Genomic DNA, 24,107 nt, shown 5'->3' with positions numbered 1-24,107 from the left:
ACAGGTATTTAATTTGTGAAAGAATCTAAAAGCATCACCCTTCAATTTAAAGCAAGACTTTTATTATGCTCATTGTTAGTGAAAATATTTTAAAAACCCCAACCTGGCAGTTAGAAAGGGCAAAATGTGTCTGTTCCTCCTACTTATGATCAGGAAAGTCTCATGTTTACTGCATTATTCAGGAAATGTCGCTGTCACTGAGCTGCAGCATTTTACCAGTGCAAGATGAGCTAAACTTTTGGTCATTTTGTTCCAAAATGCAGAAGTTTTTGACCACATGAAACTAATTTTATGTATGCCACTGATTCAAAACAAATTTTAAAAAGTTATGTGTTACTTTTGGCATCAAATTATTCTATTCAGAATCACAGGGATGAAATAACGCTGTTAAAACAGCTGTGCAAAGTACTCAAATGGTCTTGCTTTCTTCCTTTCCAATAAACCTCTAGCCTGCTTGGAAAGTCCTGTTTTTCCAGACTTCACTTTGGGAAGCTTATTTGGTAATCAGTCATTTTTCACAGGCACTGCTCTCTTATTTTCTAGCAGCTGTGTACATACAAATTTCCATAAAAACCAACACTTAAAAGATCAAATTTGGAGGCTTGAAACCCGGTAAAGGAGGAAAGAATAACAGCAGAGCATAGGAGTAGTTGTCAAGATAAATTACAAACAGAAAATATGAAAGCAACATTTACCTATTTTCTCTTCAAAACTAAAAAAATGCATTAAATTCTCATGCTAATAAAAGTACATTTATGAGGAGTGTGTTTGAAAGGAATTTGTGCCAGCCTTGTGACATTGCCCAAAAACATTAAGAAGAAGCACTTTTCCTAAATGCAACATTTAAAAATTCATTAACAGCAACAAATGTAGAGTTGTGGTCAAAAGATGCCCAAAGTTAAACCAGCTGGTGAGTAAATCACTATAAATCACTATAAATGGCACAAGATTTGCATACACAGCCTATATAGGGACACATAAAATCCAGAGCCCTCATTATTGGTAAATTCCTGACAATGAGAAGCCCTGAAATAACAGCAAATATTTAACAGCACTTAATGCCAGTACAAACACACATCTGCCCAAGAGGGCATGGCAAGACAATTCCTTGGCAAAGCAGGTCAAATTCAGACAGGCAGAGTTAAAACACATTTTAAAAGGTAATTCTGAAAACCATGCCTGAATAAGGCTCTGGTTTTTGTAAAAGGTAAAAAGTTACTTGTCTTTGCCAGTTGCTCACACATGGTTATGGATAGTCACGGATTTGAGTCCAAATAAGATTTTTTTTTTAAAGGGTTTGACAGAAGTTAAAAAAGCCAAACCCTGTTATTTATATTGTCATTAAAAACAGACAGTAAAATTTTTGGTTTGCTGATGCTGGTGACATTTCTACATTCTACAATCCCCAAAGTTGCCAGGAAAAAAATTAACCAAATATATCAAATCCCAAATGGAAATTCAAACAACTTTCAGAATATGTGAAGCAATAGCTTGACAGCTTGGTTTCAGAAAGAAGTTTATTTCCTTGTAAAACGTATTAGTTGTGTTTATGGAGCTCTCTGGTAAGAGGTCAGAACTGAGAAGAGATTCCACTTCAGGCTGTTCATCTGAAATTCTACAGACAGCAACAGTAAATCCAGTGTCACAGGGAGAGGACACAACATCAGCTGCCTTCCTGCAAAACAACTCTTCAGCTTGGAATTCTGTGTAATTTTGGAAAGATTCTGACTTGGCCAGCAAATATTTGCCTATTGATCCATGATCAGAATGAAACAATGGACAGTCTTCAGGTAAATCAATTCCTTGGCATGACCCATTCTGGGTACTTGGTCTGACACAGGCAGCTTTAGGTTTTTACAGCAACTGTTAATTAGCAATCCTTAATTGTCCTGCCTTTAGAGGGCTCAGGGTGTCCTGGCTGGGGCTGCTCCAAGAGTTCCCCTTCACCAGAACTTCCATCCTGGATGCATTGGCATCTTTCACACTAAAAATTTATATCTGTGAGCATTGTTTATACATTATTCCTACCAAATTAGCACAAGCCCTGCCACAGCAGCGGCAGTTTGCCATCAAGGCTGAAGCTGTGTTATAATTTTCACTGAAGAGAAAGTTGAATTGAGTTCTATGTCTGGCTGCTTGCACCTGGTATCCTGCTATAAAAGGAGATTTTAGACTTCACCTCTCCTCAATACAGAACTTGAAACTAAAGTATCAGAGAACACATGCTTGCTACTGAGGCATGTAATTTCTTCCTTCCTCTTTATTCTAAAATTATTCACGTTACCTACTTGATGAAAAAAAAAAAAAAAAAGAAGCCCAGCAACCCAAGCTTTGAGTGAGATTCTTATCACAGGGACCCAGTTCTCAGGCAGCAGTGAAATGCATGCTGTCCTGTCAGACAGAAAATAATTTCTTGTTCCTGAATAACAAAACATGTATTTACTACAGATACTGTTGCAGCCATTTAAGAAATATTTTTATGCTTTGCTTTTGTCATTTTATCAATGCTCTATTTGTGTTCAATGGCATCCTGCATTGTACAGAGCAGCAGGATGACAGACCCAATCACTGCAACTTGACATTAACGTGCTCACATGCCATGGCTGTAAAACCCATGAAAGAGTGAATTTAATATATGGCAGAGCACCAGAAATTTGTTTTTGTTTGTTTGCTTCAAATTTTACAAACCATCTTTCTGATCCTGAATAGCAACCAGGTCCACAGAGTTTCCTCTCCTTCCACTAAGCTGGTTTTGTTCATTCTCCTCTGACCATGGCCTCCCAAAGGACCAGGGATGATTTCTCCATCACTGCCTGCACCTGCCAAACTAGAAGATCAGAAGTACTTTGCAGACAAAAATGTTTCTAATTTTCCACCACTAATATATGATTATTTATACAGCTCTAGCAGCAAAGAGGAAAATGGGAATTCATTGAATATGGCATCAACAGCATCATTAATTCAACAAGCCCATTCAGTAAAGAGACAAAATGAGCTACAGTAAAAGTTCCTTTAACTACTGGGAAATTCCTATTTACACAAACATGCCGAGCAGTGCTGACAACAGCAGAGGTGCCCCAGATCACCTGCAACCATCAGAATTTTACAGAAAATGGCACTGAAGGCAAAAGGATAACACTTCATCAAGTTTAATTTGCAGGAAATTGCTTCCATGTAAGTTACTGTGTAAAAATACATTCAAATTTGGGAGGGACTGTGCTTTAAACATGGTTCAAGCTAAAAGGATTAAAATGTGACATGACACAGTGGCAATTACTGCAGTAAATGAAAGGGTCAGCTGTTCTGTGCTTTCTGAAAGGAGGAGGCAAACATCTAGCGAAGAAACAAAATCCATAAAAAGTTTTCAACTCGTAATTTTGTATCAATGGACATAGCTCTCTCAGAGCAGAACACTGAGCCTTCGAGCACCATTATTCTTTCAGCCCAGGGACAGAACCAAGGCCAACAAAAGTGACTTTGTACACTTGGGCTGGGCTGCAGCCCCCAGGACCTGCTCGCGCTGACAGGAAATCGCCGCAGCCTTGAGCCTTCATCTACCCACGTGAACCACAGACCACAGACCAGCCTCTGTTCTCTCCTAATTGTCAACATCTGCTCTGCACAGCTATGAATAATTGTATGACACACAAAAAAAATCTCTCCTACTGACTCCAAAGGGTTTGTGTTTTTCTTTTTTGTTTCTTTTTGAAGTTTGGCTCCTAGGTTAAGATTTGCATTCTTCTGAAAGATGCCACTAAAATGGAATTCAGGGTGAGCAGGAAAAGCTGATGGTTGGTTATTCCTTTCTAAAGTCAGGTGGCCAAATAAATGGCAGTTGAGATGAAACATTATTTTCAAATATTGGAGAGAAATGGAGCACCAGCCCACTGGTGGAGGCAGCAAGCTCCATGAGAGGTAGCTGTGATCCCTCTGACTGCTTGATTCATGCCAAGTACAACAAACCTCAAATATCCCAGCCCTAAAAAAGTGAGGATGCAGATGCGCCAATGGACACATTCAGCATGACTTGAGTTTCAGTTCAGAGAAGAAACACATTTGAGGACAGCTCAGCAGCACTGCCATTTGAAATCTCCACTTTTCCTGCTCTTCCAATTGAGCCATCAGGGCTTCTAAGAGTGTCAAACATTTGAATGTAGCAGTTTCTAATTTTTTCTCATTTCACAATCACATACTTATTTATTTATTTATAGTAGAAGAGTGACAGTATGAAAACTATGGCTAAAACTCCAGGGCCATGGCCATGCTACAGTTTTAGATGGTGACTAGGCCTGGCTAAAAAGGGAGAGGAGAAAGGAAAAAGGGAGATGCACATCAGCCTGTCTGCAGCCCTCATTAGCAATGGGGCTCTCCATGAGCAGGAGAAGCAGAAGAATGGAAGGAGAAATAATTAAAGAACAAATCACAAGGGCAGGCAGTCCTTGCCAGTGTAATTCTCAGACACTTTTCCAGGCCGGAACACAACGTGATAAGGTTTTCTCAACTGACTCCTGCACAAAGCAGAGTTTGACTGTCGGCTGCATTAAGGACAACACTAGGAAATAAAAAATCTTTTCTCCTTCAGCTGAAATACTCAGGAAATGCACAGAAGGAACAGAACACCGAGAACATAATGCTAAACATGCCTCTTTTAGTGTCTACACTAAAATGACTCCTTTATCTCTCCTCCTGGCTCCTGTGATAACAGAGCTGAGATTTCCCTGCAGTTTCCCAGCTGTAAATGCTGAGACAGTTCATACCAGCCTGGGCTCAGTATCACCTTGCTGGCCTGGCAGTGCTCCAAGTGAAGTGTGTAAAAGTGCGTGAGCACATGGACAGTCTGGTTTCTGTCAGAAACATTAAAACCCTTTTAAATTGCCAACCTGGTGACCAATTTACCTCCTTCCTCTGAGGCTTGACGGAGAGAGAGGATTTCATCAACACAGAACTGTTTTCTCCAGTATTTTATAGTCTGAATATTAAGATGACTATTCCTCTGCTACTTTCTTATGGGTGGTTACATTTCAATTTCTTCATCAAAAACTACTAAGCAATCTGCTCCTTGCAAAATGAATGGACAATTAAGGATGTGGTCAAGTTGTGGCTCTTTTGTGAAGCATCAGGGGAAGACAAAATTATATGGGGGAAGAGATGAAACCAAGAATGAAGTGAGAAAGTGAAAGCTGTTGAGAGCTGTCACAGCCAGAACAATCAATTCCAAAAGCTGCAGTGGAAGAACATGGCAAAAATGAAACATAACAACAAAACACACCAAAGAAAATACAGAGTATAAGATCTGCCCATACAGTCCCAAAGTCCCCAGAATTACAGCGTCAAACCAATGGGTTTCAGAAATATAAAAATCTGGAATGCATGCTCAAAATAAATTTCAATTGTCACTGAAACTATTAGGTGATAGTAAACACAAACTTGGACCCTGGTTTTTTAGCTTTTAAAACAGAACATGGCAAAGGAGCTTAAAAACGGGTACACTAGATGAGACAAATCAAACCAGAGGCAGAAGCATTTGTATAATATGTGCAGTCTGATGTAGAAAAATCAAAAAATGTCCAAATACCAACACCTTCCCCCAAAAAAGGGAAAAAAAGGGAAAAAAGCAAGTTTAAGCTGCATTACTGACAGCACACTTATTTTGTCTTTTGTCTAGATAAATTCTCCAAAGTTATAAATATTAAAGCATTATTTTAAGTACAGTTTGAACTATTCACTAGACAGCAAGCAGTTTCTGCCATTTATCTTTTCTACTTCATAAAATAATCATAACCCTGAGAATCATATATTCCTGATTATATTTATTTCATTCTGACATTATTACAGCATAGGTATGCAAAGAATTATCCAAACTAAATACAGACCTCTTGGCATTCTCTGGAATTATACACCTGAAAATAATAATTCCTTTTACTATACAAACTTTCTGAACACCTATCTTTTATGTTGACAGGCAAGATTCAGATCCACTCCAGTAAACTCAACACCATAAATGAATGGTACCGAATTAGTCTAATAAAAAGAAGCCTAGTAACATCTGCTTTTTCTGTTTCAGTAGCTCTGAAGAAACCAAAGCAGTTTGCAGCAACTCCTAAATCCTCCTACTCTGCTGTCCAGCAGCATTTGCTTTTATGTATTCTTTATATTATTTGCATATATATTTGCAGCTCTGTAGTTTATTATTGCAGCTAGCCCAAATACTGTTCCTTACCCTGACAGGCAGAAAGAAAAAAATCCATTCCAGAGGCTCCAAGCTGGGGGTCCAAGGCCCCTTTCCTCTCTTGAGCCAAGGCTGGAGGCAGCTCTTGGGGACACATTTTCATAAATAGAGTTTAGTTCCTATCTAAAGTGGGGAGGAGTCAGAAAAGGGTTAAATCACCTCACACTTATGTCTCTAATTGGGGGTTTCTGTCAGTTATGCTGATTTGCTGAATTTCTCAAACTGTATTGACCCCATGCAGGGGTGGGCATTTTCCATATCTGCCCCTTGGAGGCCTCCAGTAAAGAGCAGCCTTTATTCTGCCTCCTATACTGATATTTGCCATTTCATTTTTGAGGTTCTTTAAGGCATCAGTGGAACTGGATATGCTACTCACTTTTAGGATGGTGAAATTGCCTAACTGCACAGAAAATATCCATTTTTTATGAAAAAGGACATGCTGCTCACAGCTACATTGATCCAAGCTAATGCACTGAAAAGCTCACTGTAATTTATTTGCATGATTTCAGCTCAAGAAATTCTAATCACAGTCCATTTGGCCAAGACTGTAAAAACAGAACAAAAATCCCATGTCCTGTTTGTCACACTTGTACTAAGGAAAAAAATACATAAAAATTGAATTACTCATTAAATCTGGATTCTTAAACACCAAAGCTGTCAGATTGGACAATTAATCTGGCTTTTTTACAACACAGAAAGGAAAAATATAAATTCAAACCCAACAGTATAACATATATTGTTAATACTTGTGAGAGGATATGGTGGATGTAAATATTTTAAAGCTCAGCTTCCTTAAGCAGTTAAAAAATCAGAAAAGCAACAACTACCATGGAGACAAATGTCAAACAGGGCAGGGTGAAGTCAGTATAAAAAAGTATTAAGGAACAAAATCTTGAATGTGACAGATCAAATAAAATGGGCTTAACTCCTGCTCATACACAATTTTTAAAACAGTGAAAAACTGTTCAGTGTGCAGTTACCAAAGAGAAATATTTTTTCCTATGTATAAGGCTACAAGAGGGAGTTGCATTGCATATAAAATATATTTGAAATCCATACATTTTAATTACAGTAGATGCCACATTAAAAATATTTCTCTTCTTTTTTGGAATCAGCACTTTAATTTTCAAATTCAAAGAAAGCAAATTACAGAAGTGAAGGGTGTATCAACTCTGTGCTCTCACATATGGACAACCAACTGAAAAATAAACATCACTGAGTTGGAAATGTCTGTTTGGAGTGGGCTTTTTGTTCTGAAAGGAAAAAAAAGTTAGGGCTACTTCAATATCCTATCTATTACTTTAAAATAAAGACTGGATTTTGTCCCTCAAAAAGAGGAAAAAGTTCCTTAAACTATAAAAGGCAGTGATATTGAAGTGAAAGTGAAGCTTAAGAGTTGTTTATTTGGAAGTCAGCACAAGGACATCAACAGGATAAATATGGCAGATCAAACAAGAGCTAAGTGGAGCACTCAGAAACTGGAAATTATTAGTTAGCTCCATCCATGTCCTTAACTGCAGCTCTAAATGAACAGATTGTCTTCAATTTATTTTAACATCTTGCCCGATTTTTCAAAGTAATTTTTAAGAGTATTGAGGAGACATAAATGGCAATAGTAACTTGGAAGGCAAATTATGCATTTCTGAAAATTCAGTCCTGGGCAATTTCCCTTTAGACGTGGCATTACCTGTCCATCTCCTACATCAAATGTCTATTAAAATGGCATTTAGGATGCAAATCCTTATTGGTATAATTAATTACTAAAATTAATTAAATTATTAAAATTTAATTACTAAAATACATGAAAATATCATCAGCTGGAGCAGCTTATAGCTCACACAGAAATAGCTGTTTCCTACCAGTTTCATTTCTATGTCCATCAAAGTCATATCAGGCTTTTTCTGCCATACAAGAAGCCGTCATGCTGTAATGTTGCATTCATCAAGAACATTTTGGAATAAATTCAAACTTATTGTAATCACAAGTCCCTTTTATACTAAATTACAATATTTCTGCTCCATTTTAACATTATCATGTATTATGAGCCACATTCCAGCCTTGTTTAATCATGCAAATTATCAGGCAAGATATGAAGAGGAAAAATACGAATTATTTAACTCCTTCCCCTATGGGACACCTTTAAACTCATGCAAAACTGCACACACACAAAGCACGAGCTGTATACATTTCTGAATTCCAGCAAACCTGTTTCTAAGTTCAAAATATGTGACCCTGAGCTGCCTTTTCATAAAGCCTCACTGGGAAGTTCTAATTGTGCTTTGAGTTCACAGATGTGGCTAAGCCACTTCTCATTAAACTTTCTAGAATTCCATGAACCCTTTGACATGTATTTTCACATGTAAATATAAACACTGTCAAGCTTGTGAAACTTTGGTTCATTCTCCTCCAGAGGAGAACAAGGATCAACCAACCACAAAAGGAAGCAGCCAGTTGGGTTGGTTTGTTTTTTTTTTTTTTTTAATTTAATATGGTACAGGCTCAATCTCATAGAAACACCCATTCCAGATTACTGCTGGAATCTGCTGTAATAACCAGCAACTTTGGCTGTTTCACTCAGCAGAAAAACGTCAGGGTTTCACTATTAATGCCACATTTTAAAATAATATGGGTCAAGGAAGAGGAAACAATAATCAAAAAAAATCCCAAGGAAGTGTTGAGTATCTTTTTATTGAAAGACAACAAACACAAGTGAGCCATTAATAGTGGCAAAGATGGGGGGAGGGAGGGAGGGGGAGGGTGGAGGGGATTTCAATCAGCCTTTTCATGTTTTATTCATTCTTAAGTAAGAAAGCCTTTCCCTCTGGCCAATTTTTGCCTTTACTAACATAACCAGACAACAGGCATTGCATACATCCACTGTCAGATTGCTGCCTTGATTATTATTTCAGTTGTCACACATGGACAGCCAACCCAAGCACTAATAAAGTGGAATTTTCTGTCTGTAGGTAGACAAAAAAACAGCTGCTGTAAGCCAGAGATATTCAATCCTTGGTCCACCTGGAAAATTCATCCTACTTGCAATTTACTCCCACCACTGAGAAGTTCCTTATTGAGCCGCATGATGAAAATGGAATATTGAGTGCACTGAATTGATGGAAAGAAAAGGTCTAGCCATGCTGTCAGATCCTTCTTGCCTTTAAAAAAAGCTGAATACTCTGACTCCACCACCATGCTGGAATTATTGCCAAATTGAGCATCTGTAGTAAATGTTGATTTGTAGCATGAATCTTTATCAAATATTAATTAAACTCAAATAAAGGATGACTTAGTAAGTAGAAAAGCAGTTTTTAAAGCTGTCAGTGAAATGTAACAGGCATCTTTTAGAGCACAGAGATGTGTGTGCTATGAAATGTGAATTATTGCTCTTCTTTCAGGCGGTTGGCAGAGATTATTGCTGAGAACCACAAACCACCTGTGACAATTTCCAGATTTATCCAACACCAAGAGCTCCAAGATAACCTGCAGAGTCCAGCATGTATCAGGAAGTCATACAGACACAGTCACCCAGAATCACTGAGGCTTTTTCAGTTATTTATCTACATGAGTTACTTATCTCCAGTCCAGCCTTATCACCTACAGGCTCTTCCTTTTGGCAGGAGGCTCCTCAGGAGTCACTCTGAGTTTGCTGCCTGCTTCCTAAGTGAAAAACCACGTGAAGGGGTGGAAATGTCTTTGAGGAGGAAAAAATTGGATTGTGCTTCAGGCTGCACAGAATACTTCACAGGCTGAGAGACTAAACTAACCCAAAGCAGTGATTGAACAGATGTGGTCATGAACTCAGCCCTTTTACTTACAGTCCTTAAAAGTGACTTGCATAAATATTTGTGCAATTAATCCAACCTTCAAACCATTCAGACTTTTCACTTACACAGCCCAGTAAACATTTCCAGTGTAAAAGAAGGGCTGCACGATCAAACCTCAGGCACATTTACAAGCACAATTTAGACTCAGATATCCCACTGGATTCGTTTTAATCTACATTTTTTTCCACTTACTTCAACATCAAAACAGCCAGTTCTCTTAATTTGTTTGCTCATTTTCTTCCTGTACCTGTCACTGTGATCTGCACTTACTGAACAGTTAAAATTATCCTTTTTTATTTGTTTTTTTTACTCTTGGCCAGAAAGAGCAAATCTTCAGAACACATGATTTTAAGGTTTATATCAGTATATCCATAAAAGTGTGGTTTGCTCACCTGTCATTTATGCAGAAGATAACACTGAAGAAGCAAATATTGATCTTTTAAAAAGTAGCTTTTTCATCATCATGCTCTCTTTGTACTCTCACTCCCACCACACTCTCTGGGGTATATATTCTGAAATTTCACGCATACCATAAAGTATCTTTGGAATGTTACAGTATAATTGTTTAGAGAAACATTTAATGGATGAGTAAGCATCAAGAGGCCAGGGCTAAGGGAAAAGTTAAAATGCTGGCAGCATTTTGTATTGAAAGATCCTCTAAGCATGAGGACTGGGGATGGACATTTGATCCAAAAATCTGGTATTGACTCAAGGAAAAAAATAAAATCCAAACAAACCAGCATCCAGCACAGAGGTGTCTGAAGGCACTTCCCAAAACATCTGTCTCCAACCACAGCTCCCAAACCTGGCTCTGGGCACTGCCCAGCAGAGCAATCCAGGGCCACAGGAAATTATTTGATCAATAACATAAACATTTTGATAAACAACATGATCTTGACAATTGGCTGTTTTTTCCTTTTGGAATTGGTCCCTTGGTTTCCCCATTCCCAGCACCAATAATTGCATGTGCATGGTGTGGAAAGACAGCTGAAGTGACTGGAAAGAGCTGGGCACTGAGTACAGAGACAGCTAAAAAAGCTAAATGCACTTTCACTATAGGAATCTGCTGCAGATTTATTTAATTTACAATGTGCTGTAAATTAAAGCAAATTTTCCTCAATTCCCTGAAGCACTGCTCCTCTCAGAGATTGTGCAAATCCATTAGCACAGGTCCATCATTATAGATTTTTGGGGGTTTGTGTACTGAAGGGAGTTTAAAAAAACACAAAATAAAGCATATGATATGGATAGATGAGTGGGACCTTAGATAATTGATTCATACCCTGATTAAACTATTAGAGTACAGCTGAAATGGCTTTTACTCCCAATTCTTCCTCTGTCCCACACTGTTTTAAGTAAAAAAAAAAAGCAAAATAATTATGCCCCTATGTGAACTGCTAATCAGAAGACTACAAAAGCAGAAGTGCCACGTGCTCACAGAAACCAAGCAGCTCTTCCAGCTCCAAAGCTGGGAAAGCCAAGGTGCCCCAGGATCGTGTCACAGCTGAGCTTTGACAATTGGGCACCTAAAATCTCCCTCAAGGGGAGCCTGTGGTGCTTAACAATATGTGAGTTGGAGCTAGTGCAGCACAATTTCTCCAAAACTTCAGACACTCATGGAATTCTCAGAAATCTACTGTTTTTGAGGAACTTCTGTTTCTGCATTCAGCTTAGTGGAGAACAGGTAGTACGATAAAAATAATGAGGAACACACAAGTAGTGTGAATCTATAAAGCTCATCTTGTTAAACTCATTAAATACCACAAGTTCTGCTGGTTCCAAACCCAATGTTTGATCCAAAACTGCTAATCTACCTGTAAATTGTGTGATTCTAAATTATACGGAAAAATAATGCATTTATTAAGGTTTTAAGAAGTATTAGTAGCATGTAAGATTGCAAGGGACTTCCCAGGTCATCATATTTGCATCCTACTGTTGGAAACACAATATTAAATAAATTAAATAATCTCTTCCAGAACACATTGATTCCCACCTTATTTAAAACAAGGGGTTTTGTTTTTTGTGGGTTTTTTTTTTGCATAATCTCAAAATCAGAATATTTGTTTTAATTTTCCACTTAATTCATCAAAGATTAAGTGGCCATTTAGCTGAAACACTTCACATTGTGTAGGACAAGCTTTTGCATCCTCCAGCTTTTCTTTCTTTTCACCAGTAATCAGAGCAGTAATCCAGATGCTGTCAGATAAATACACTGGTTTAAATCTGTATTTTTTCTAATGCCACACTCACAGGCAAATCCAAATATTCCTTGGGTAACTTTTTCTGTAATTACTCTGCTTTGGTGAATTACAGGGAGCTGTAATACCACTGATTTTAAACAAGGTCTGCAGATTACTCCTTGTGTTACAAGGACCATAATGGGGCCTGCCAGTGTGTTTTTGGAGTTAGGGTATAATGGAGTTTATAATGAAGTCTAACAAATAAGGATATGTTAATCTTTTCAACCACTTAAATTCAAGGAAATCAAAACCAAATGTCTTTCTAACACAGCATCCCAAAACCCAAGCCCAAATACTTGGATCTCACAGCCTGCTGGGATGTTTTCTGCAAACCATCCATTAGATTTCTTATATTCTGTACAGCATTCCTCCACAAGCTGGATTGATTTCTTCCACAGCTTAACTTGTTTTTGCCAAAGTCTCTTTTAGTCTCTATTTTAGTTCAGCATTGGCCTCCTGCCTAATGAAACAACTGTTCTTTATGCCAAAAACTGTCATCTTCAGTTGCACAAGATGCATCTCACTTACAAACAATGTATAATGAGCCCAATGTTTAATGCCTGAAGAACTGCTGCTTTAAAATCATCCCAAGCAAAACTTAAAACAGATACAGGAGTGGTCAGTACCTTGGGTGGGAGAAGAACCATTCTCAAGAAAGATTTTTTCCCCCTTTTTTATTGAAATCCACTTTTTGAAAAGAAAACCAGAATTTTAGAACATGAAAGCACATGAAGCTAACACAGGCAGTGAGACATGTGAGGCTCACTGCAAACCTGAAAGCTTCATTCTCACTCAGGGTGAGGTCAGTGCTCTGCAATGATCACCTGCACCACAACCTTGGCTTCTCTTGAACAAACTATGCTTAAATCTGACCACCTTAATAAACTATCAAGTGATGGACTGAAAAAAGTCCATCCAAATCAAGCTGTTATGCTGTTTTTCTGTAATTTCAGAGCCAGCTGAAGCAGAGGTACCTGTGTAAGGAGCTGCTCCTGGCTGAGGTTGTTGATCCAGCGAGTGTATCGTTCAGTGGAGTCCAGTGGCTCTCTTCTCACTTGGCAACCAATGATCTAAAGCAGAATTACACAAAGCCCCTAGGTTAAACTCTGTTCATCCACGTGGCAACAAAACAGCATCACAAAATAAACATTCAGGACATGGCAACTCCAGGAATTATCTACACAGTCCTTACTAGCCCCCTTCTAGGTTCATAAGGTAACATGGTACAGTTGCTCTGTTCAAATGTTAAATAGTTACAGACTTTAAAGGTCTCTAGGAAACACTGAGGACTATCTTTACAATAACCTCATTTTTGGGAATATTGGAATAATTTTGGTTGAAATTTTCAAAGGAAATTTTCCATAGGCAGACATCTAGAATGCAAAATTTCAACCAAAAGTTACCCCAGCAAATGAAAAGTGGAACTTGAGTAACACCAGACAATCCTGCCAACAGTCCCATAACCTATAATACCCCCTATTACTTTTAATTAATATAAAATAAGGAAAATTCATATTCTGATTTATTTTGTTCATGGCAGAACAGTGCAGACACTTGATTTTAATTTGGTCACTGAAGCACTGTCCACCCATGTGAGCAATATATCCAAATCTAATACTGTTTGTAGCTGTAGGGGTTAAATATGAATTTTAATATTATCATGCCAGTAGGTGACCAGAAAGCTTCCAATATGTATCAGAGAATATCAGCAGGATCACATGTATGCACATTAATGCAATTTCATGGAAACACTGAACTGTTCACAAATCTCTGATTAGAGAAGGAAAAAGCTGAGGAGAACCCCAGGAGTGTGACTGGACAGAACTCTGCTGTTTGCTCCTCCTGAAATCTGCAGTCTACAAAAAACCTTCAGGGTACCACAGGACTTAATAATTTATGCAAAGTATAAACTGTTTTATACCAACTGTTTTATACCAATTACTGCACTCCCATCATGGTGTAACTCTCCATTTCTCTTCCTGATTTTTCAGGTGCTTCCCACTGAGGATGTGTTTGTCCACTGAGAACTAACACCACAGGTTTTTAGTGTTTCTGAACACTAATTTCTGATAAGTTCTGTTCAAGAACAGGTGGGAAACCCCCTTGGTTTATTTTCCACCCTAAGCATTCATAAATCTTCCAGGTGTCTGTGTTTGCAGAGCTTTAAACTGCAGAGGGATGTGAGCAGCCAGGGCAGAGCTCTGCATGTGCAATTGTGAATACTTTTGATGTGGGAACAAAAACACCATGAGAAGATCTTGCTGGGGGACTGCTGGCAATGAAACATCACAATTTAGAATATGATTAAATACAATCAAAATAATAAGCATGGAGAAAAAGAAAATGTTATTTGCTTATCCCAGAAGAATAAACCAGAATGTCTCTGAACTAGGAAATGTTTCCTCAATGACAACAACCAATTACCGTGGAAAACTTCGGTTTCATCCTAACTTAACCCTCACATTACAGCTAAGTAAAACAAAGATATTTTCAGAAGGTTAACCTAAAACTCTTTTACACTGAACATTAATTAGAAGAGTTCATAGAGATAAAAACCTACAAAAGTCATGTCAGATGTAGTCTATCCTGTGCTGCAAGGATGGTTTTTATTTAAAAATAGAACTCTTTCTAGTATTCATTAATCAAGACCTCATTAGCCTTCTCTTGCATATCCTAGGTTTTTCTAACTTTCAAAGGCACTTTACAAAACTCTGCATAAAAGGTAAAAGGGAAAATTTTTTTTAAATCTCAAGCTCTTCTATAACAGCACAAGGTGGACACTCAGTTTCTTTATTTAAAGAGTCACAGTGAAGCTGAACAGATACAGAATACAAAGAGCTCTCAAAAGGTGAGAGATTAAAAAGGAGAATTTCAAATTTGTTTTTCTGAAAACCTGTTTCTCAATTACAGCCAAGTAGGAAGTGCAGTCATCTCTTTCCTGGCAGCTTGAAATTTAAATTAGAAGCAGAGGACAGAGTTTCACATTTTTATATTCATTTCTGAGCAGACTGATAATTTCATAAATGCTGTTGGTAATTTAAGCCAACTAAAGCAAATGTTGAATCCAGGTGCTCAGCTAAAGGAATGTAATTCCCTGAAGAACAACTGGTTCAAATCCCAACTCCTCCCACTTGAAGAGAAAATTGAACAGGTTTGATCAATTATCTGTCCACACATGAGGAGAGGTGAGGGCAGACAGCAGTGCCATTAAATTGGATCCTAACAGCTCTTTTCTGATTATACATCACTGTTTGTCATTTCTAGAGTTTGACTTCAAGTCTTAGCCAAAATTCCCTCCTTTTTCATCTAGCCACACAGATAATTCCATTGCATGCTCCAATTTCCTTCTCTCAATTTTAACTCATCACACTGGTTCTGTATTTCAGGCCTTAAAGTGCTTTGAGCTTTTTGGAACTGGAAAAAAAAAATAGGTGAAAATCCTCATCAAATAAAGTTGTTATTTAGGAATTACTGGTATTGCAGTGAGAAAAATCAATGGGTTACATTGAATTTAGCCATAATTTGGAGGACAATCTTTGGAAATGTAACTTTGCAACACAACAGGAAAATAGCTGCAAGCTCATTAACAAAGTTAACTGCTGCAGGAAGTGCTGTGTTTGCACTCCCCTCTGCCCTAAGACCTGTTTTCTTCTCATTTGCAGAACCACCACCACACAAAGCCACTTTTATCATCATTTAAGAAGTTTGTTTTACAGACAAATGTGAAGATTGCCACGATGCAATCAGGTTTATTTCCAGATCCTCAGCCCAGCAAATCCCCCACCTCTGTGCCCTTCAGCTGTGCCATTCCCTCCCAATGGGACTCTGACTCGTGACTGGGATTTCTGCCTTGTGCCTGCAAGATAAACACCACCAAGCTGAGCCTTTGGTTCAGCATCTGCAAAGCCCAGCTCATGTAACCAGCTTCTTTCACACAATGAAAATCAGATTATTTAGAGCACAAACAGCTTCCTCCAGCTCCCCTGTGTCAGGTGTGGCAGCACAAGCAACTGCACACTGGTTCCATTTCCTCCAAGCCTCACAGAGGTTTTATATTCACTGAGTATTTCCTTAGAGCTTTCAAACTGAAGTGAAAAGTTTTTCACTGTTGCTTTTCTCATAACATTTCAAATACTTTGATAAAAATCTTTCTGGCCTGTATTACACCCATTCCTTCCAACAAACTCTGCATCAAAAATATTCTTTTCAGTATTTTATGTATGTGTTTCTATGCAAAAATAGAGTTCATCCAAGTTTTATTTTTTGATCTAATTAGACAAGTTTGTTTCTATTATTACAAATTCTGGAGAGTTGTATATACCTGTACCTAGATTAAACTATACAATATATACAATAAATGCAATAGCCTTCTTATTCCTACTGGAAACTTGCTAAAATGCAATATTAGTATTACTTGTATAATTAATAATCTATATTATTTTTATATTAATAATATTAATATTACTTGTATAGGAAACAGTACCATGAACAATGAGTAACAGAAATTTCTTGCTCATAGCAAAGGACTATGTCAGTTCAGGAAAAAGTGAAATTCTCATCAGGGCAGAAAATCCTTTCTGCTACCACAGCAATAAGGTAATTTTCTTTCTAGACAGTTAATTATTTTTTTAATGTATTAAAGGTAACTTAGAACTCATTTAGCTTTTTATTTAATTGCAATCAGCATTAGTGCCTCTGGAAAAAATATAAAAGAATATCCTTTATGGCAGCAAGAAACAGTAACAGGAAGAACAGTAAGAGCACAAAATAGGGGATTTATCTTAAGTACCAACAATTACATACACTAAAAGGCAACACAAGTAAATTTTAAAAATAAAAGTGGCTTAAAGTGAGCTCTGCAGGGAAGAAGTGGCCAAATATAGGATCAGTTTATGGCCCTACAGTGCTGCTTCACCCAAAGCTTCCACTACCTTCCAGTCCTGCCTAGATGGTCTCAGACAGGAGTAAAAATGACATTATTGGTCTTTATTTAGGCACCTGAATCTCTCTTCTGTAATAACTCCACCACTTCTCACAATTACAGAATTGTACCTAAATAACATTATCAGAATGAATGTCACAGACATGTTCTTTATTCTATTGCATTGAAAACATCTTCAGAGAACTATAAAGCCAGAACAACAGGAATATGATACCACTAAAGCAGTACAAATAACAATAACAAAAATAACTCTGAGGTTCTCCAGGTCACAGCACCCTGGAAATAAAAATCCAATGAGCACATTCAGTAATTTCAGAGTTATGCTCATGTTCAGAGGAACTGGGCAGGATTATTACACACATTACCAAATCCTGTTCAGAGCCACCTCTAATCACTGTCCTGTGAGGTACAGAAGTGTCCTGTGAGGTGAAAAAAGAGAATTTCAGTCCCATGTGTGACATGTGCAAAAACCCAGCGCTCTGTACCCAGTTAGACACGTCAGGACTTGTTCCAACTTTCACCAGTGGTTCTGAAATGCAATATTCAGGTGGAGATGTTTCTTAGTTTCATCATTTTGGAGTTTTATGTTTCGCCTCGCACGTTGAAGTGGAAAAGGAAGCAGGAGAGAGGAAACAAAAGTTTAAATGAGTCGGCAATAATTAAAAGCAAGGCGTTTTCTGCAGATGTGATGTTTTTGAGTTTTTAATCACTACAGCTTCCTTTACCACAAACAATCTTCCTTATTCAGGAGGCAGCCTATGTACTAAAGAGGAAATGAGGATGAAAAAATAATAGGTCTTCAATTTTATCCCAATCTTTTCCACCCTTGTTTTAAAAGAAGAGGAAATGAACAAAGGCAGGCAAAAGCACAAACTCTCCACAAGGCAGTGGGCACTGGAAGTACAAACACACCCAGGAAATACTTCATATAATGTATCTTCTCTCAAGGAACTTTATTATTGAAACAGTTATTGAAAAAATATCCATTTTAGCATGAAAAACCCATGGCTTTTCTGTACAAAATAAATGCAACTTTCAAAGGTTACACAAAGTACAGATCTTGCTTCTACACTCTGAGGAAAAATGTGCAGTGTTCTGTTTCATTTTAGAAATATGACAGAATGATGTAAACCTCCTTGAAAAGAATGTCATTAAGTACTTAGTGATGCTGTAATTAGAAAAATCATAACATCTGATCCTAGATAAAGTTCAGTGAAAATAAAGATTATATAACAAGTAAAATAGGGAGAATTATCTCAAGGGCACAACACCTTTTTCCTCAATATGCCTCTTTATGAGAACACACAGATGGAAAAATCCTAAAATAAAAAGCTAATAAGAGTTATTTTTTATTATAAATAAATTGTATTAAAGAACCCTTTTAAGAGTTACCTTATCCTGAATGTTTAAGAGCAGCTCTAGTTCATGAAGCCCACATCTTTTGTCTGAAGGAAAGGTAGATGTCCCCTCTGTTGTCTCCAAACCCTACTTCAATTATTTTTATTGAAGTAATTTTATGCAGTAATTTCCTTTAAGAAAGATTATGTGATCACTATTTAATGCAATTAAAAAGGAAAAATAAACTAGAGAAATATTTTTATGTGGTTCAAATCTTCCCAAAAGTATATACTGCAGGAAGAAAGTAGTAAAATGTGTTTCCTCTCCCAATCATTTCCAAGAGAGGAAATTGTTCTTCAAAATATGACACCTGTGAGGTAATTTGCATTAGGTGTAAATATACAAAATACACCCTGGTGTATTTAAAACATGTTTTAGAAATTATAAAATATGTTGATATTGCTGAGTCCCCAAAGAAGCCTTTAGGTCAGATGAATATCCATTTCCACAGATGCTTCTATCTTGGAGCAATCCATTTTTAAGAACACCTGTTACACATTCTACTTGACCCTAGTTCAAGTCCAAAGTCCACAAAAGGATGTTACATGTTCATTTTCAGCACATAAAACGAGAGTAATCAAAAATCAAGGAAGTCTGAATTTTCTTTAGTGAACTTATATATTAAAAATAAGAAGTCATGGTGAATCAGAACAGCCCAGCAGAGCATCACAACACAGGAAGATTTAAAATATGTTGTCACACATGTGAATTCATGAAGTTTGAACATGACATTTTGGGGAAAACTTCGAGTAAATATCCAATTTCTTTTCTCTGTAGCTTCACAAAGTCTCATTGGATTGCAATAGTTATCACCTCAGCAGAATGTCTAAACACCAGGAGGAGGGAATCTTGATTTTCAAACATTTTATGCTTCAGACGTAGTTTTAAAAATGAAATATGTTTACATGAATGAAATACATTACAGTCAGTCTTTCATGAATATCAAACTCCAGTAATCACAATCATTTGATGGTGTTATTGGCATGTGGAGGCCATTTTAAACACAAATTTAATTACAAAGTTGTGTCAGTTGGGCTGTTTCCCATTTGGGGTATTTGATTAAATGTAGAACAGACCTAGGCTGACATCGTGACTTTGAAAACGCTCTGTGGTTTCTTCCAGAAATACCAAATTAAAAAAGATCTTTAAGGAAGCTGCCTAATAAAAAGCAAAGACACAGCTGAATTCCAGCAGATCTGGATGATACACATGGAAAGGCCTAATTACCAAAAATGTAAAAATAATACTCTCACATGGTCAAAGAAAGAATTTTCATATTCTCCAGTGGAAAAAAAGAAAATAAATTATATTTTTTCCTCTAGACATACTCCAATGTCACCACTTCTGACAAAACCTTCACACAACTGCTGCTTTAGTTTCTACTCTCCAAACCAAGACAGATTATTCAAAATAATAAATTATTTATATATGATATATAATTAATAAACATTCATAAATAATAAATTAATAAACAAACAATTACTTTTATTTTTATTTATTATATTTATATAAAAATAAAAGTAATTTACTGTTTATTGATTTATTATTTATTAATTATATATACATATACATTTTATATACTTATAAATTCCTTTTAAAAGCCTCTAATGACAATTTCCTGAAGTGAAATCTGTAAATGTTTTTATAAGTATCTATATTGGGTAGCCTTAATTCAGAATTATATTTTCCGTATGCTGGAGAAGAATGTACAAGACTTGGTAGTTTGATAATTGTTTGCAGTAAAAGGGAACTGAATATAAAAAAACATTTTGCTGACCAGAATAATTAAGACTAGTTCATGAAAATATTGCTCTGGACATAAAAAATCAACTCATGTTGGACAATCAACAGCTGCATGTAATCACCTCAGGAATATAATCTCATTTTCCTTCTGTCTATACCAGATCTACTCAGATCTACTCAGCCCCTTATTGGAGCCAATTCCTGCTAAAAGGTTCATGCAAACAAATTGGATTTGTCATCCAGGACATGACAGCACTCAATGAATGTCTCTCCAATAACTGTTGGATTAATTAATTCTTATATCAAAATTATCTCTACAGGCAGTGCTTGCTGGGACAGGCCCGGGCAGCTCCCACTGATCTGTCTCAAACCTGCAGAGTAAGGGAGGCACAAGGAGAGCTCTGCAAATTAACTAAGAAGAAAAAAAAAAGATTATTTAAATTAACAAGGAGAAAAAAAAAGATTATTTAAGTTCTATGTAAAGAAGATTTTAATCGACTTCACATCCAAAATAAAGCATTTATCAAAGGAAAATCTGCTAAGCTGATGACACAACTGGAGGACAAAGAATTTAAGAGGAGATGGTAAAACTTGGGCTTCAGAATTAAAGACACAGAATGAGAGATCACCAACAACCTTGCTGAACACAGGAAGAATTCAAATTAAACAGAGGTACAGAACCGAATTTAAATGGAGCACAGAGAGGTTACATTCAGCATTATGTAGTTCTGCTTTATGGCAGTTTAATAAAACCTCACAAACACTGTTTTTCACACAACAAAGTTACAGAATCAAGTGGATGTGATCATTTTAGCCAGAAGAAAAGAATGATATGACTCAAACTAATGCTCTCTGTAAGCAGAACATTCTCCAAGGGAGGGAGGAAAAAAAGAGTCTTGCTACTTTCTAACACATGGCAGAAAGGTGTGCCAGGTCCCAACAAGCAGAACAGCACAGGGTACAGTGACATGAAAAAAAATCTATTAAATTATGACTTTCAGAATTAAAAAAATATATGTTTCCAGACCAAAAGGGAAAAAAAAATCCTCTTAACTTCTAAATACAGTTAATTTGGGAAGTTCAGGGGTAGGGGGTAAACAGTCAATGCTTTTGGCCTAGAGCTGTGCCCTAAAGAAAGCAGCTCAGTTCTCATTCATCTGCTGCTTTCTCGAATTCCTTGGCCAATTGTGCAATATTTATTTCAGCTCTCCCAGGGCAGGTGAACAGGTCTGTGAGCCACCAGCTCCCCGTGCCAGCCAGGAATTGTTCAATTCACTCAATCCCCTCAACTATCTTAGAGTCACATTAACCATCAAAGATATGCAGAATTCAGGCAGTTGGTGAACACAGGCAGATAATCAACAGATAAAAATGGCTTTAGGCACTGCTGCTCTTGATCTAAAGCCAAGCTACAGAATATGCCAAAAATCTGCTTTAGAGATGCAAAATAGTGAGAATTGCTCATTGAAGAAATGCAAATGTATATTCATGTTCTCTCACATGCCCAGGTATCCTACCTGTTTGAGACAGAGGATTGTAATTTCACAACAAATAGAAAGGTGTTCGTTGTGACACTGCTACTGATTCACCTCCCAGTGAGCCAGAGAAAACAAAAGGAAATGTTCTTTATTTCTATTTCACACATTCTCACTCCAGCTGTTTTCTCACTGAGGAAGGGGACAGTGAGGAAAAGTTTAGTTATTTTATAAGCTCTTAAATTTTACTCAGTGTCTTCAAGATCATTCCCAGGTCCAGTGATTCTCCTTCAGCATGCCCAGAGCAATGAGGCAACCAGGGAGCAGATCCAACTGACATCCCCTCTCTCCTTGAAAAAAAAATCTTTGAGGTAACACAAAATCAGAGGGTAACCCTGTTGAAACTAAATAATAGAATTAATGAGAGGCAGAGTGAAAGACTGCACAGTGTGTGCGATTTGGGAAATAATTTCCTGGGCTACTCCAAACTTAGAAAGTTGTTCTGTAGAACACCAGTAGATACACCAGGTTGGAGCTCCAGGAGAGCACAGAATAAGATATGAAGGCATGATTTTTTCAGAATTAAGGGAAATAGAAGCTTGAATCCTCCTATTAATTAGCTGCCAACAAAGCATACATGTTTTGTGGTTGGTAAATAAGCAACACCTGGCTTATCATGGATAAATAAAACCAGTGTGATGTCCCTGAGCTTCACAACTGCTACAAGTTGGGATTTGCACTGAGCCTGATAGGTCTTAAGCAGAATTTAAGAATTTGTAGCATAAATACACAGAGTCTCAAAAACTTTTGTCTATTTACAGAATTCATGTCAGGGGGACTTGGAGATGATGTAAAATAGTCACCAGAGGACAAGGTGACAGCAGGTGTGCTTCAACCAAAAGCACAATGCATTAGTGATTTGTATTTTGAGATCCACTCTGAACATTTCCAAGGTCAGAACAGTTCCACCCTCAAGCCTTATTTTTAAAAAGTGTCCCAGATAAGAGCAGCTTAGGAGAATAGAAATGAACTCACTCTTTAAAGCACAATTAAGGAGTCTCTGATGCAGGAAATGAGACACAAACACTGCTGCTGTTACCTCAGTGTTCCAGCACCTGAACCTGGGGCAAGCTTCTTGCTTTTTCAGAGATGGAGACACAGGTTTCTTTAAAGAATAATTTGTTGGGAAGCTCCCAGAGGCATATGATATCTTCTGCTGTTTAGTAACCAGGCTTTAAATCAGAGCAGGGCAATTTGCATTTAAGAGTAACACAAAAGAGGAAGAACCTCAGGGATTAATTAGAACCTGGGAGATTTCTCTTGATGGGCAAAGTTTGAGATTTTCCTACCTGTTGATCAAAAATAACAACAATAGCAGACTGAAGCCTACAATATCAGGCTGATCTTCAAATCTGATTCCCAGTAACGATCAGCAGGACTAGGATTAGGAATGAAATTTCTGAAAGTATATTGAGACTGCATAAAGTCAAAAATCCAGATCAGGAGAAGTTGCAAAACAGTGGAAAGTGCAAATTCTGCAAATTAGAATTTCAGGAACAAACCAAAAAAGCTCACTGCTTCACAGGCATTTCTCAACCTTCTGCTTTTTGTTTTAATTTTTTTTTCCCCCTCCACCTACTCTGGTTTATCAGACTGATTGAAGCCAGGCCAGAACTTCAAACACAGAACAAAACTTCATTCAAACATCCCCAAACATCTTCCAAGGCCAGAAAATTGAATGGCATGATTATCCTGAGGACAGCAGAGAGATCATTCTTTAAGAACAGAAGTCCACCCTGCCACTGGTCAGTAGATTTGTGACCAGGCCAACTTTTGTCAAACTTGTTGAGGGGCTCTGGGCCAAACTGATCTATTTGCTCACTAGAAACAGGTGGATGTGCTCCCCTTTCTCCTTCAGACCTTTGCATTAGAATTCTGTAAGATCCAACTGTTAACCAGCAGGTCACACCTCACCCAGGCATCCCACACATTTTCTGTACCTGTAACATGGAAAATGTGCTGGCTCTGGTGGAAATAGAGTTAATTCTGACCATGCCAGCCCCTCCAGTGCTGTGTGCTGGTAACACACCAGTGCTCTCAGCCCTCCTCCCAAGGCTCTCTCCAACATTTTCCCTCTCCACAAGGCTGAGGGTGGGCAAGGCAGTCAGATCCAAACTGAACAAAGGACAGCTCCTTTTGCTTTTAATAAAAAATAATTTTTTTTGACCCACAGGTTTTTTCCACCTTCTCTGTCTC

At 37.5% G+C, this 24,107-nt stretch overlaps 1 protein-coding gene across 2 annotated transcripts in view; it reads right to left on the bottom strand.

Moving 5' to 3' along the window:
* B3GNTL1 (UDP-GlcNAc:betaGal beta-1,3-N-acetylglucosaminyltransferase like 1) overlaps positions 1 to 24,107 on the bottom strand; it is a 105,419-nt gene that overhangs the window by 62,299 nt on the left and 19,013 nt on the right. For both annotated transcript variants that reach the window (XM_058038847.1, XM_058038848.1), the window contains exon 6: positions 13,268 to 13,363. In XM_058038847.1, the coding sequence (XP_057894830.1) occupies positions 13,268 to 13,363 (96 nt within the window). The remainder of the gene's footprint in view (positions 1 to 13,267; positions 13,364 to 24,107) is intronic.

The sequence above is a fragment of the Melospiza georgiana genome, chromosome 21, assembly GCF_028018845.1.
Source record: "Melospiza georgiana isolate bMelGeo1 chromosome 21, bMelGeo1.pri, whole genome shotgun sequence".
Lineage (NCBI taxonomy): Eukaryota > Metazoa > Chordata > Aves > Passeriformes > Passerellidae > Melospiza > Melospiza georgiana.
The sequence above is the reverse complement of the archived record's forward strand: the minus strand, read 5'-3'. Positions and strand labels throughout refer to the sequence as shown.